At 40.9% G+C, this 12,781-nt stretch overlaps 3 protein-coding genes across 4 annotated transcripts in view; all 3 read right to left on the bottom strand.

The window, feature by feature from the left end:
• LOC107748927 (mitochondrial sodium/hydrogen exchanger 9B2) overlaps positions 1–213 on the bottom strand; it is a 14,265-nt gene extending 14,052 nt beyond the window's left edge. Inside the window, exon 1 of one of the 2 annotated variants that reach the window (XM_016563939.1) lies at positions 158–213. The gene's annotated coding sequence lies outside the window, so the exon portion shown is untranslated. The remainder of the gene's footprint in view (positions 1–157) is intronic. The other variant, XM_016563938.1, reaches the window with a different exon arrangement.
• Positions 214–3,649: 3,436 nt separating this feature from the next.
• On the bottom strand, positions 3,650–10,368 carry LOC107748933 (neuromedin-K receptor). The gene is made up of 5 exons (XM_016563948.1): positions 9,974–10,368; positions 5,988–6,176; positions 5,752–5,902; positions 4,957–5,153; positions 3,650–4,109 (listed from the first exon to the last, which is right to left on the bottom strand). The coding sequence occupies exons 1-5, from the start codon at positions 10,333–10,335 to the stop codon at positions 3,815–3,817; spliced, it is 1,194 nt and encodes a 397-aa protein (XP_016419434.1). The 5' UTR covers positions 10,336–10,368; the 3' UTR covers positions 3,650–3,814.
• Positions 10,369–12,350: 1,982 nt separating this feature from the next.
• corin (corin, serine peptidase) overlaps positions 12,351–12,781 on the bottom strand; it is a 36,809-nt gene continuing 36,378 nt past the window's right edge. Inside the window, exon 14 of the mRNA XM_016563946.1 lies at positions 12,351–12,603. Coding sequence (XP_016419432.1) covers positions 12,421–12,603 — 183 coding nt within the window. The 3' untranslated portion in view covers positions 12,351–12,420. The remainder of the gene's footprint in view (positions 12,604–12,781) is intronic.

Consider the following 12,781-nt stretch of genomic DNA (forward strand, 5'->3'; position numbering starts at 1 on the left):
CACAGTACATATGAACTTAATACAATACAATAAAAAAAAAAAAAAATCACACAAGAAATGCCAGAGCGTAAGACGACGGCTGATTTCCTACGTTTTTAAAGCATGTATAGCTATAGGAACAAAAAGGGTTCAGTTATTAATTATTAGGTAACTCAACTCTCTAAAGTGGGGTTCCTCAAACGCTGTCCTGCAGATTTCAGCTCAAACTCTGATCAAACACACCTAAACAAGCTAATCAAGCTCTCCAGAAGGACTAGACCATTACAGACAGGTGAGTTTGATCAGGGTTTGAGCTGAACTCTGCAGGACCAGATCTGAGGAAGCCTGATCTAAAGTTTACAAACCCTAACCTGATTCTTAACCCCAACAGAATCATTCATTCATTCATTCATTCATCTGGTAAATCTGCAGCTGTTTCTCAGGATCACAAACTCACTGGTGACTTCATTCACTTCACTGGAAAACTGTACTAACTAGAACTGTTAACATGAACTAAACACCTGCTGCGGACTGTTCAGAGCCCAGCTAACAAAAACATATTCTAAGAATGTTTTGCTAATGTTATGAAAACATCATCTCTGAACGGTCTCTGAACATTCTGAAACTAGAACCGTTCAAAAACCATCCGATGAATGTCAGTTACAAGGCTTCAGAAAAATGAATGACGTATAAATAATATTTTTGTGCTAACGTTTGAAAACATTATTAAAGACCAAATAACTTTGAACATTCCTTTATTAATGCTACTGTAAGAATGTTTGTTCAAAACTTTGAGAGAACCAGATTAAGGGTTAATGGTACGGTTAACTTTAGGCTCTTAAACTGATACACTGACAGTAACTAAACATCATAACTTTAAATAACAATATAGAGACCTTTAACACTTCATGTCATAGCAGTGCACTTAACCTTACCCTAACACACACAGAATGAGTTGTTGGGTGGTTTTGTCAGGCTTCTGGAGGCAAATCTGTCCTCAAAATATGGTAAAAAGGTCCACACATCAACAATAACAGCAATTTACTGTTCAGATGGACAACACAAATAAAACAAAAAGAAAACGAATGTCAGTCTCACCTGCTGAAAGCTCTGAGAGAAGCAGCGACTGATTCACACACACACACACACACACACACACACACACACACACACGAGTCTCACAGCACATGATGTGTGTGAATCAGTGTGTGTTCATCACATGAGCTCTGCTCATCACAGCAGCATCTGATGAACCTTCAGTCACTGAGCTGAAGATGTGTGTGTAACGTCACACATCACTCACGCTATTTGTTTTATAGTACTGATGTTTACATCTGTTTATTCCTGTTTATAGTCCAGCTGTCTGTGCCACGAGTGTGATGAATGACATGTGCGGAGCCGCCGGTGCCCGTGTGTGTGAACATCACCAGACCGGCAAACCACTTCCATTTATAGTCACCGGCCTGCCAGGGTGTGTGTGTGTGTGTGAGTGTGAGTGAGTGTGTGAGACAGTGTGTGTGTGTGTGTGTGTGTGTGTGTGTGTGTGAGACAGTGTGTGTGTGTGTAATGACATTCTGTCTTAGTGTCTTTTCACCATCATGAATATCTCTCGTTCACACACACACACACACACACACACACACACACACACACACACGCTTGAATCAGATTGAAGCAGAATAGTAATAAATAACGACAAGAGTTTGATTCATGTTGCAAATGCTTAGAAATGTTCTGTTACTGTGTTGACTGCAATGACTCATGTCACACACACACACACACACACTGTTATTGTCGTCTGTGCAGCATCTGGTGTGTTAGCAAAGCTTGTGCCATCTGGAAAAACACCACAAGATTCATCTGCTGCATTTTAGTTTGACTTTCCTGATCAGAGACACACGACACACACATGAAAGAACCAGTGAAGCAGTGAATCAAGATGAAGAAAATCAGTTCTCCTGCAAATCTACCAACAGAAACATTGTTTTTATATTTACCTTTTGGATAGCTAGTGAATACAGATCTGCACACACACACACACACAGTCTGGTCAGCTATCCTTGTGGGGACTCTCCATAGGCGTAATGGTTTTTCTACTGTACAGACCGTATATTCTATTGCCCTACACCAACCCTACCCCTAATGAGTTACAAACACTACTGTTATTAACAACAGAGCCAGTGACACATGGGTGAAGCACAACACTTTATTATTATCATTATACTGCTGGTTATGGATATACGGCTGATGACAAACCTACAAAAACAACATGCAACAGGACTCAGGAGTGTATGATTGGTGGCTCAGACAATATGTATGACATCTTACCATGTGAGCCCGACCAATTAAACGAACTGAGTCCCAATTCAGAGGCTGCATCCTTCAAAGGCCGCGAAAGTCAAACCCAGTGCTGTTAAACTAATAGGATTGCTCTTGTCAGACTCAGCTAGCAACAGCGACAGCTGCCACTGATAAGCAATTGGACTGAAAACAAAACAGGGTTCACTACTTGTTTAATTATGCTCACCTTTGTCCACTTATCTGCATAATAAAGTATAAATAATCTATAAAATTGCATCTTAGTAAGACATTACAGCAACATTTTTTTTCTAACTTTAGATATTTGATTAAGTTGAAACCCAATACTTGCACTTAAAGGTGCTGTATGTAATTTTTTTGACTGTACTAAAGCATAAAAATACCATAAAATGTAAGGAAACGTGCTAAGTTCACATACTTGTTTCTCTGAAAAACAATGCTACAGCCAGGTATTCTACTTTGAAATGAGCCAGTTATTCTACTGCGTGACTCCGCCCACTGCCCAATAGTACCCAATAGTATTTCAATAGCCCAGGTTGCCAGTTGGTGGAAAACAGAGCGTATTGCAGCCACAGAAGTGAGCAAATGAACTGGGTCAGAGATCGTAGATTCTACCCAAACTAAAAAGCCTCGGCATCCATCTAAAAATCTCTATGAGCAGAGGAATATTAAAACGCGATAAATCAACTCATCAACTTACAGGGTAAGGCTCGTTGCCTTCCTTTTCGCTCGTTCCTGTTACGTATCCTCAATCTGAAAACCTGTATGAGTGAGGAGAAGGGGGCATTTTAACTGCTAGCTGCAATATTACATAGTGCACCTTTAAAAGCCAAAAAAATTGCCGCACAATGAATGTTGGGATAGTCTGTGCTGTGAAGGACCCATCTGATATATCCTTCATGGTCCAGAAACGCCACATCTGATGCATTCGGTCTGAAAATGCAGCCTCTGAATTGGCACACAGCTACAGAATGAGAGGACATGTGTGCAGCTGTGTGCTCAATATTAGCGAAGAACTCGAAATGTGATCACCTAGCTGTCATCTGAATTACGGTGTCTGAAAATGCAACGTACATGCAGTTACTTCACTGGATTCTGAATCTGTAGCAGCGTTACAGCCCGTTACAACTCAACCCTAATCCTAACCCTGTTAACTCTACTCTAACACTTTACTTTGATGGTCACCTTTAAACACTCTGTTGACTATATGTAACTTTGCAAGTACATGTCCACTTATTCTACTAACCCTAACCTAACAATCTACTAATACTCTAATGAGAGTTAGTTGACATGTAGTTGCAAAGTTAATTATAGTTGTCTAAAGGGGACCATCAAATAAAGTTGAACTGTCCTAACATCAGCAGGCGGGGCGGTGTGTGTCCTCCAAGTGTTCAGTTTCATATGTGTGCCGGGTTATTTTATATATGAGCTGAAGTACACATAGCTGGTGAAGGTGAAGCTGTCCTGTAGTTTCTGCGCCGCCGTCGGCTCTCAACCCAGTGTTCTGCGGCGGCTCTCAGCTGAGCTCCTGATCGCTGGTGCTCGCGGGGTTGCCGTGGAGACCCCCGTTGAGCGAGGGCCGTGCGGAGGGCCGTGATTGGCCCATGAGGCTGCTGCGGCGGCTTGTGCTGGAGTTCTTGCGTCTGCTGGGGTTAGTGTGAGCGTCGGGGCAGGACTCCACACGCGTGACCGTGTACAGGCTGCTCTGGCGGTTCTGCTGGAAACGGGTGCTCTGGAGCTCCAGCTCGTCACTGTCCGACACGTGAATGAAGGGACACCAGCGAAACACCCGCTTGAAGCCTGCGCGGAACCTGCGGCAGAAACGCGAGCGAGATAAAACAGCTGGGGAACAGCACTTGATATTACATTTACCTCATGAAGGCCATTTAGTGTTAAAGGGTTAGTTCACCCAAAAATGAAAATTAGCCCATAAATTACTCACCCTCAAGTCATCCTAGGTGTATATGACTTTCTTCTTTCAGACGAATCCAGCTCCACCATTAACAGAATTTTACATCTTTCTGTTTTTTCACTGTTATACGGTAGGAGGTCTTCTAAGCAGATGCATATGTAAAATAATGCAATCATGAAACATTAAACAGCATATAAATCAAAACGGCCTAATGTTACTGAATGAAATGTCGACCCAGCAAGTGGTTTAGGACTGTGAAGCTTTGGGGTGTTGATGGAATCGATCTACTCCATCTGTGTTTTGATCATCAATCTGAATCTGATCCAGACGTAGTCTTTCACAAAAACACTGTTTTCCTTTCTTTTTTTCAAAATGTTGCTTTTTTTTATTTTATTAAACTTACCCACATCCAAGTGTTGATAGAAAGAATGCATGAAGCTAGAATAAAACTTTTTTTTTTAAGCAGAGGCTCTGTTCTTTCTTTTAACATATAGCATATGTTCAGATATTCATACTACAAATTATTCTGGGGGCCATGCCAATTTTGTGAAAAAGATAAAAAATGTTGGCGGTGGCTGGCAACTTTTTTAAAAACCGCTGGCAGGGAAAGAGTTAATGACACGTTAGTTTGCTACAAAAGTGAACTTTAAGAAGAACATATCGTAAATTGTAAATGCAAATGTAAATCATATCTAAAATACATATTTAAATGTATGCATTCGGTGATGTTTGTGTGTGAGCGGTACCTGCTGTTGAGGCAGCAGTAGATGATGGGGTTGTACATGGAGGAGCTCATGGAGAGCCACAGCACTGACAGATACACCTGCTGGATCGACTTGATCCTCTTCAGCTTCCGGTTGAAGCTCGTTACGATGAAATACACATGATATGGAAGCCAACAGATGGCAAATGCTACCACCACGATCACCATCATCTTCACAACCTACAAAAACATCACAACAACTTTGGCCATAAAACTGAGAACACACACATACACACATGTGTGCAGCCAACTACATTTAAAAAAATCAAATAGGCTAAAATATTACCAGTATTTCTGCTGTAATTATGACAAAACTGACTTCATATTGGACAGGAGACTTCAAGCAGGCCTCATTTGACTCAGACTAGCAAGCAGACTATAAATAGTGACATCTCAACCTCCTAGCCACACCCTAACAACCACCCCATAGACTTCCATTGAAAAGGATGAGAGGAATATCTCTGGTTCAGAACATTGTAGAGACAAACAGGTGGGCTCTTTGGACTCAGACTGCCTGACAACTGTCTAGCCACGCCCTAGCAACCACACAGCACCCTAGCAATCACTCAATAGAATATAAGCCATAGTTCAGCTCCAGAACACCGAACAACATGTGCTTTCGCTCGTTTGACATAGCTGTCCATTCAAACATCAGAGTTTGTTCACTAACTTTAGCCTCTAGTTTATTAATTTAAGCCCCGGTTGAGAACCACTGTTCTAAATGAACAAACGCAGATATGGACGATACATGAGAAGATCAGCAGAAGAGCACAAGCACCTTTCTCTTGGCCTGCAGGTGACCCTGGAGGTTTTCTGAGGAGCGTCCTGGAAATCCTCCGCCCCACAGCGTGAGTCCGACCCTGCTGTAGGTGGCAGCCATGAGCACCAGAGGCAGGAGATACACCAGCACCGCCACGATCACGTGATATCTAACAAACACACACATGCAAATCAACCTGTGACAGGGAACAGAGGGTTCACACTCAATGGAAACGACAGCTGTCTGTCTCTCACATGAAGGCGTCGTCGTCGCGCCGCGGCCAGGCCACGTAGCACACCGTCCTGTGCGGCCTCACTTCGGTTATGGAATAGAAGCAGAGTGGAAACGCCAGAAACGCAGCCAGAATCCACACGCATGCGATCACGCCTTTCGTGGCTGTTGCTGAGAGGCGTGGCTTCATCGGGTGGATGATCGCCATGTACCTGATCAAAGAGGAAGTGACACAGGAAGTGACCTGGATGTTTTTCACCTGTACATCTTAAGAATAAAGGTTCTTTATTGGCATCGATGGTTGCATGAAGCACCTTCAACATCTTTCCATCGCACAAAAGGTTCTTTATAGAGGCTGACCGAGAGTGGATTTTACCGATAATTATAACTAGGTTGGAATGTTCAAGTTCTGTATTTAGTTCGTTTATTTCTAAGGCACATTTAAGCACGGATACGGCCGACCAAAGTGCTGCACAATAAAAGAATAAAAATACACAATGAATGAGCAACAAACAAATTAAAAACATGAAAGAACCAAACACAGCCACATTTATGACCCTGGAGCACAAAAGCGGTCTTAAGTCGCTGGGGTATATTTGTAGCAATAGCCAACAATACATTGTATGGGTCAAAATTATCCATTTTTCTTTTATGCCAAAAATCATTAGGATATTAAGTAAAGATCATGTTCCATGAAGATATTTTGTAAATGTCCTACCGTAAATATATCAAAACTTAATTTTTGATTAGTAATATGCATTGCTAAGAACTTCATTTGGACAACTTTAAAGATGATTTTCTCAATATTTAGATTTTTTTGCACCCTCAGATTCCAGATTTTCAAATAGTTGTATCTCAGCCAAATATTGTCTGATCCTAACAAACCATACATCAATGCAACGCTTATTTATTCAGCTTTCAGATGATGCATAAATCTCAATTTCAAAAAATTGATCCTTATGACTGGTTTTGTGCTCCAGGGTCACATATTAAAAGCCAAGGAGAAGAGATGAGTTTTTGAAACAGGATTTGAAGAGTGGACATACTGCTGCTCTTTCTCCACTAATGTAGCATCTAGTCAACAAATGATTTACTTTATAATGACATGAAAACATGTACTACAGTATACGGTATACACATTGTTTAATTTTCTGTTTTAAATCGACTTCTGAAGTGTCCCTCTCTGTAGTGTGCAGTGTCACGTGTCAAAACAAACAGCAGGAGGCCTCAGTGATTCGCCTCTAGAGGGCGCTCTCGCTCTCGTACTAATGACAGCAGACGCAACCTGGAAAAACTCGCAGTACAGAGTTTGTGTGCCGATCAGTCGGTCGACCTCTAGTTACTGTGGAAAAAGATTCTTTAGATTATTAAAATGTTCTTCACACTAAGAAAAAAATGCCTCTTTTAGGAACTGTGGACTGAAAGGTTCTTTGGGAGGCAAAAACAGTTCTTCCGTGGCGTCACAGTGAAAACCCCATTTTGGAACCTTTCTTTTTAAGAAGGTGGGAGCAATCATTCTTTTCACCAATTCAGGCATGCAGATGTATGAGGTTCCATTTGTGCCAAAAAAGACTCGACTGCTTTAAACTAAACATTTGTCAGTGTCTAAGATCAATTAGTATAGGTTGATGTGTTTGTTCTATAAGTTGTTTTATTCAGTCTCCTTCCAAACTTTGCAATCAAGATAAAACATAATAAAAATAATAATTCCTCTATAGTGAAAACCCTTGTTAATGTTCATTATTTTTTAGGGGAACGGCATCCTCCTTCAATCTCTGAAAAACTTTATTATTTTAAATATGGCAGAGCTTTTTATGTTACAATTCCTTTACTTATTTATCAATATATAGGCTATCGATATGAACAAAGTGCTCTTGTAATGAGAAGCTGTATGACGAGAAAAAACCCCAAAAAGAATTCTGAAATAATAGACATCTGCTGATCTACTTTTCAGATATTAGGCAGTGAATTCTTCTCTTCTTTAGAGACGTGTTCCATTAATTATTACCAGTAAGTTCACATGTGCTCTGATTAACATTATATTCTAATATTTTATTTAAACAGTAGTTACTGTGAATATATTCGGAGAAACGCTCCATGTTAGTCACTGAATAAGCCTACATTATTTATTATTGATTTTTAGGTGATATTGCTTGGTAAGCGAATTATAAACAGTGCTCACAGAAAGAAAGAAAAACATTCATAGGAAATTATTTATGCAGTTTATTTTACGCTTTCCAGATGAAGCGATCTTTAACAGACATCTTCTAATGCGCTTCTAACCTGACGTCATTGGTCACGGCTTCTGTTCACCGCAAGGTAAGTGACGATTGGCTGCTTAGTTAGCAAAGTAGATGCACAAATCACACCTCATACCTTAGAAGTGGCACATTTTACACGTCATATGTTTATAGTTTCGCCTCCCAAATCTTTGAAACGACAGGGGAGTAACTGTCCTCTAAACCACCGGGAACCAGTGGTGAGAAGTTTTGAAGCACTCAAACCTTGGCGTCTCATGTGGAGTTGATGAATCAATTAATTTCCTTATGCATAAACTGATTCGGTTGTGGGTCCATTTGGAGCACACGCGTCAAAATGTTTGTTTTTAGTGCACTTAAGCAAACCCACACTACAAACGAATCAAATAATCATGCAAAACCCAGTGAAAACCCATTAGAATATGGATATAATAATGTATGAATAAAACTAAATTGAACAACAATCTCTTAAATATTTTCATTAAACATTTTCATTTCATACAAAATTGTATTAATCATGGACCTTTATGTTCATTAAAAAGGCTCATTTCTGCTATTGTAGGCATTTTGTAAATGTAAGCTATTAATTTAAATTTTTAGACGAGCACAAACTGGGTGCTTGAAGCAAATGTAATTGGTCACATTTCCAAAATCAGACGATTATATTCGCCCATCTGTGCAAATGTCTCACACATGCAAACACATTCTTACTCACTAAAACGCAGTTTGTGTGGAATGACAGAGGCAGGACAAAGAGTTCAACCTAATTTGAGCAGATTCTCTTTGGCCAGAATCAGTTGGAAAGTGCAAAAGAAGAGTGGAAGAGAATCTTGCAGTTTTTCTCAGTGGCTTTGGTGCATTTCTCAGATCAGAAATGAAATTCTCAAAACTACTTGTACAACCTCCACATCATCTAGTCACTTGTGCACATCATAAAAGCAGTTTCTTATTCTTTTGAACAAGTTGCGATTGCTTTGGTACATTCATGCAACTGATTATGTACATTTGTCAGCGGTTTCCTACATTATCAGTTGCTATTAGACTTTTTGTAAATTTGCCATGAATTGTGGAGGTGAATCTTGACTTTCACTAATGAAGAGAATGTAGATCAGCTAATGATAAACCAGCTCATGAACCTTCAAATGGAAAGCATATATAGACAGACTGCACTGCAATTCCTCATAAAGTGCTGCATGCAAAAGCAAAGTTCTTCATAAGGAGTGTTTCCTGTGTTTGCCTTTCTGATTTTGTATTTTCGCCTTTGTGCCCATATTTCTTTTCTATATCACAATGACGTTGTAATGTGTTTTTTTTGTCAGACCACTAGTAAAGTGTAACTGTGAATCCTATCCAGTCTCTTTCAATCAGTATCCTACGCACAGTAATGTGTAAATTTGTACTTTTGAAATGGATATATGGCATACAGAAGAAGTGCAGCCTTCAGCATTTCAATACAGTAACTGTCGTCCAAACTGCTGCCATAGTTTACATCAGGTAATACTAACAGAGTGCACTGTTATACACATTGTGTGCTGCTGTTTGTATGAATTGTTTTGAGAAAATGCACGTACTTTTTTGCAAATATTAAGGATGATTTGAGAAATGCACCAAAGCGACTGAGAAAAACTGTAAATGGCATCATCAGTATCTGCAGATATTCATGAAGACTGCACTCATATCACACTAACATGAGTGTGTGTGTGAGTGTGTGTGTGTGTGTGTGTGTGAGTGTGTGTGAGAGTGTGTCACACCTGTCTAAGGCGATGGCGCTCATCGAGTAGATGCTGGTGAACACGGCGGTCACCGGGTAGAAGTTCTGGAAGCGGCAGTACGCGCTGCTGAAGTACCAGTCCCCGTGCGCTCCGTACACGAAGTTCACCAGCGCGTTGAGCGCGGCCACGCACACGTCAGACACCGCGAGATTGAGCAGAAAGTAGTTGGTGACGGTCCTCATCCTCTTGTGCGCCACGATGATCCAGATGACGATCAGGTTCCCGGTCACGGCCACCAGCAGAACCAGCGCGAACGCGAGCGACCAGAGCGCCACGCGCCACGGAGGCTGCGCGAACCTGTTGGTGTGGTTGAAGTTTGAGGAGTTTCTTGATGAGGACATGATTCGCTGTGAAGAAGACACCTGTCTGTCTGTCTCTCTCTCTCTCTGTGTGTGTGTGTGTGTGTGCCTGTCTATCTGCACACAGGAGGAGCTGTCTCTCTGTGTGTGTGTGTGTCTGAGAACAGCCTCCACAGGGGCGGAGAGTTCATGAAACCACAGAATAAATCAGTCTAATAACACTGTGTGAGAACATTTGTTCATGCATCATATGATTCATCTCTATTACATGATTCTGTTTATTCTGCTTTCATGCATTTGGTGTTTCATATTTTCTTTCAGCATTCAAGGTTTTTGCATTTAGGGATTAATTGAAGAATTACTTCATATTCAGGAAAAGAAAAAAAAACAACTCAAAAAGGAAAAATATATTTGTTTAAATAAATATTACATCTTATGTGCAAAAATCTGCTCTTAATTTTGTCTGCAAACGCTGCCATTAAACAACTACTTCACTTTTCTTTTCTTTTTTTTTACTGCAAAAATATTTATATAAAGAGATATGTAAGTATAAAGTTTGTTTAATTTGGGCCAAATCTCAGAATAACGAGGACAGACTCAGAGATTACAGACAGAAAGACCAATCTCTAAAAGCAAAAACAACCAGTTAACATAATGGATAGAAATCTTTAATGCGCATTTTTACACAAATGTGAACTATATCTACAGAGCATTAAAAACATAGTACATCAGAGTTCAGATTTACTGCTTTATGTGCATAAATCAGTAGAAAAATATTCTTTAAAAAATGAAAACAGACGGAATGTTGCACTGAAGGCAGAAGCTCGTGACACACAGTCATACGAAGCATGATAATAGTAAAACACAAACACGTTTAACACACGAGAGAATCCTAGAACACATCAACAACACAAACCATCAGAGAACATCATTGCTTCGAAGGTCCCGCCCATTTACAGAACCAACCAATAGCAGCAGAGAGAACGCAGAGAGGAAAGTGAGCAGCAGGAGCCCTTTGACCAGGTGTGAAATAGTGAAGCCTGTTTGACAGTCGCACACCTGCAGCACCAGCAGATTTACACACTACAGACCCGCTGACCAGCACAGTCCCTCACAAAACACCAGACGGCTACAGTGACAGACACAAACTCTACTCAGTTTACAGCTCAAATATCAGAGTAATTCTGATGCCCCTCCTCGTGTAAATTGATTTTTGTGACAATCACGGTTTTAATAACAATAAAAGATATACTTTGTTATTTATTATGGCTGTTTATAAATGTAGTAACCCAGAAATCAGTGTAGTTTCTGTAATGCAGCAAAAACAGTGTAAGTGAACATCTACTGATGATAGCTGTTGTTTTGCTGACGTGCTGCAGATGCAGGAAGTGTGAAGCAGGCCGAACACACACACACACACACACACACACTTACTAGTGTCTGTTTCAGTCTGTGGTGTTTATAAGTGAGCAAATGATTGTGTGATTATCTGAAGTTTGTGATCACAGACGCTTCACGTTACAGAAGGTCGGTTTCTCGCGTTGTTTTTCGTTCTGAAACGTGTCAGAACACAATATATAACGCAGCTTGAGTCTATAAGTGCTGGTTTAGCGTTGTTTCTGTTTCAGCTCAACTACTGTCATGGCGGAGCAACAGGTTAGTGTAACTGTCCACATGTTTACAGCAGCTGCCTGATAATGAACACATCTGCTGTAGGAAACACCATCGCCCTCTGGAGTGCTAGAGATGCTACTGCCACAGTGAGACGAAGAGAGGTGCTTGTCATACAGACCAAAACAACTGACACCACTCACACACACACACACACACACACACACTCACACACTCTCTCTTTTTGGAATGATCAGTGTAGCAGATTCACAGATGTCTTGTTCTCCTTGTTCAAGCGCAGTTCATCTCCAGCTGTGAGCGTGTGTGAGTGAATATGTGTGTGTGTGTGTGTGTGAGAGCGTGCACGTGTGTGAATGTGTGTGTGTGCAAGTGTGAGCGTGTGTGAGTGAATATGTGTGTGTGAGAGCGTGCACGTGTGTGAATGTGTGTGTGTGCACATGTAAGTGACTGTAAGTGATTGTGAGTGTGTGTGTGTTTATGAGTGTGTATGTTCAACTACAGCAGGTTAAACGTGCGCAGGTAAATCTGTCTCTCGATCCACTCAGTGAAGTGCGTCACATTGGCATAGACGCCAGGTCCCAGGACCTTAGAGAAACACACAGACCCCCAGGAGGTCAAACCATACAGAGACCAGCGGCCATCGTCCCCCTCGCAGACCAGCGGACCACCGCTGTCACCCTGTAAACACACACAGATTCATCACACACACACACACACACACACACACACACACACACTCATGATGTCACTCGAGCACACACACACACACACATGATGACACTATTTTCCTATTTAATACTGTAAAGCTGCTTTGATACAATCTGTATTGTTAAAAGCGCTTTATAAATAAAGGTGA

Source organism: Sinocyclocheilus rhinocerous, unplaced genomic scaffold (assembly GCF_001515625.1).
Source record: "Sinocyclocheilus rhinocerous isolate Xijiao unplaced genomic scaffold, SAMN03320098_v1.1 scaffold3366, whole genome shotgun sequence".
In the NCBI taxonomy this organism is placed as follows: Eukaryota; Metazoa; Chordata; class Actinopteri; order Cypriniformes; family Cyprinidae; genus Sinocyclocheilus; species Sinocyclocheilus rhinocerous.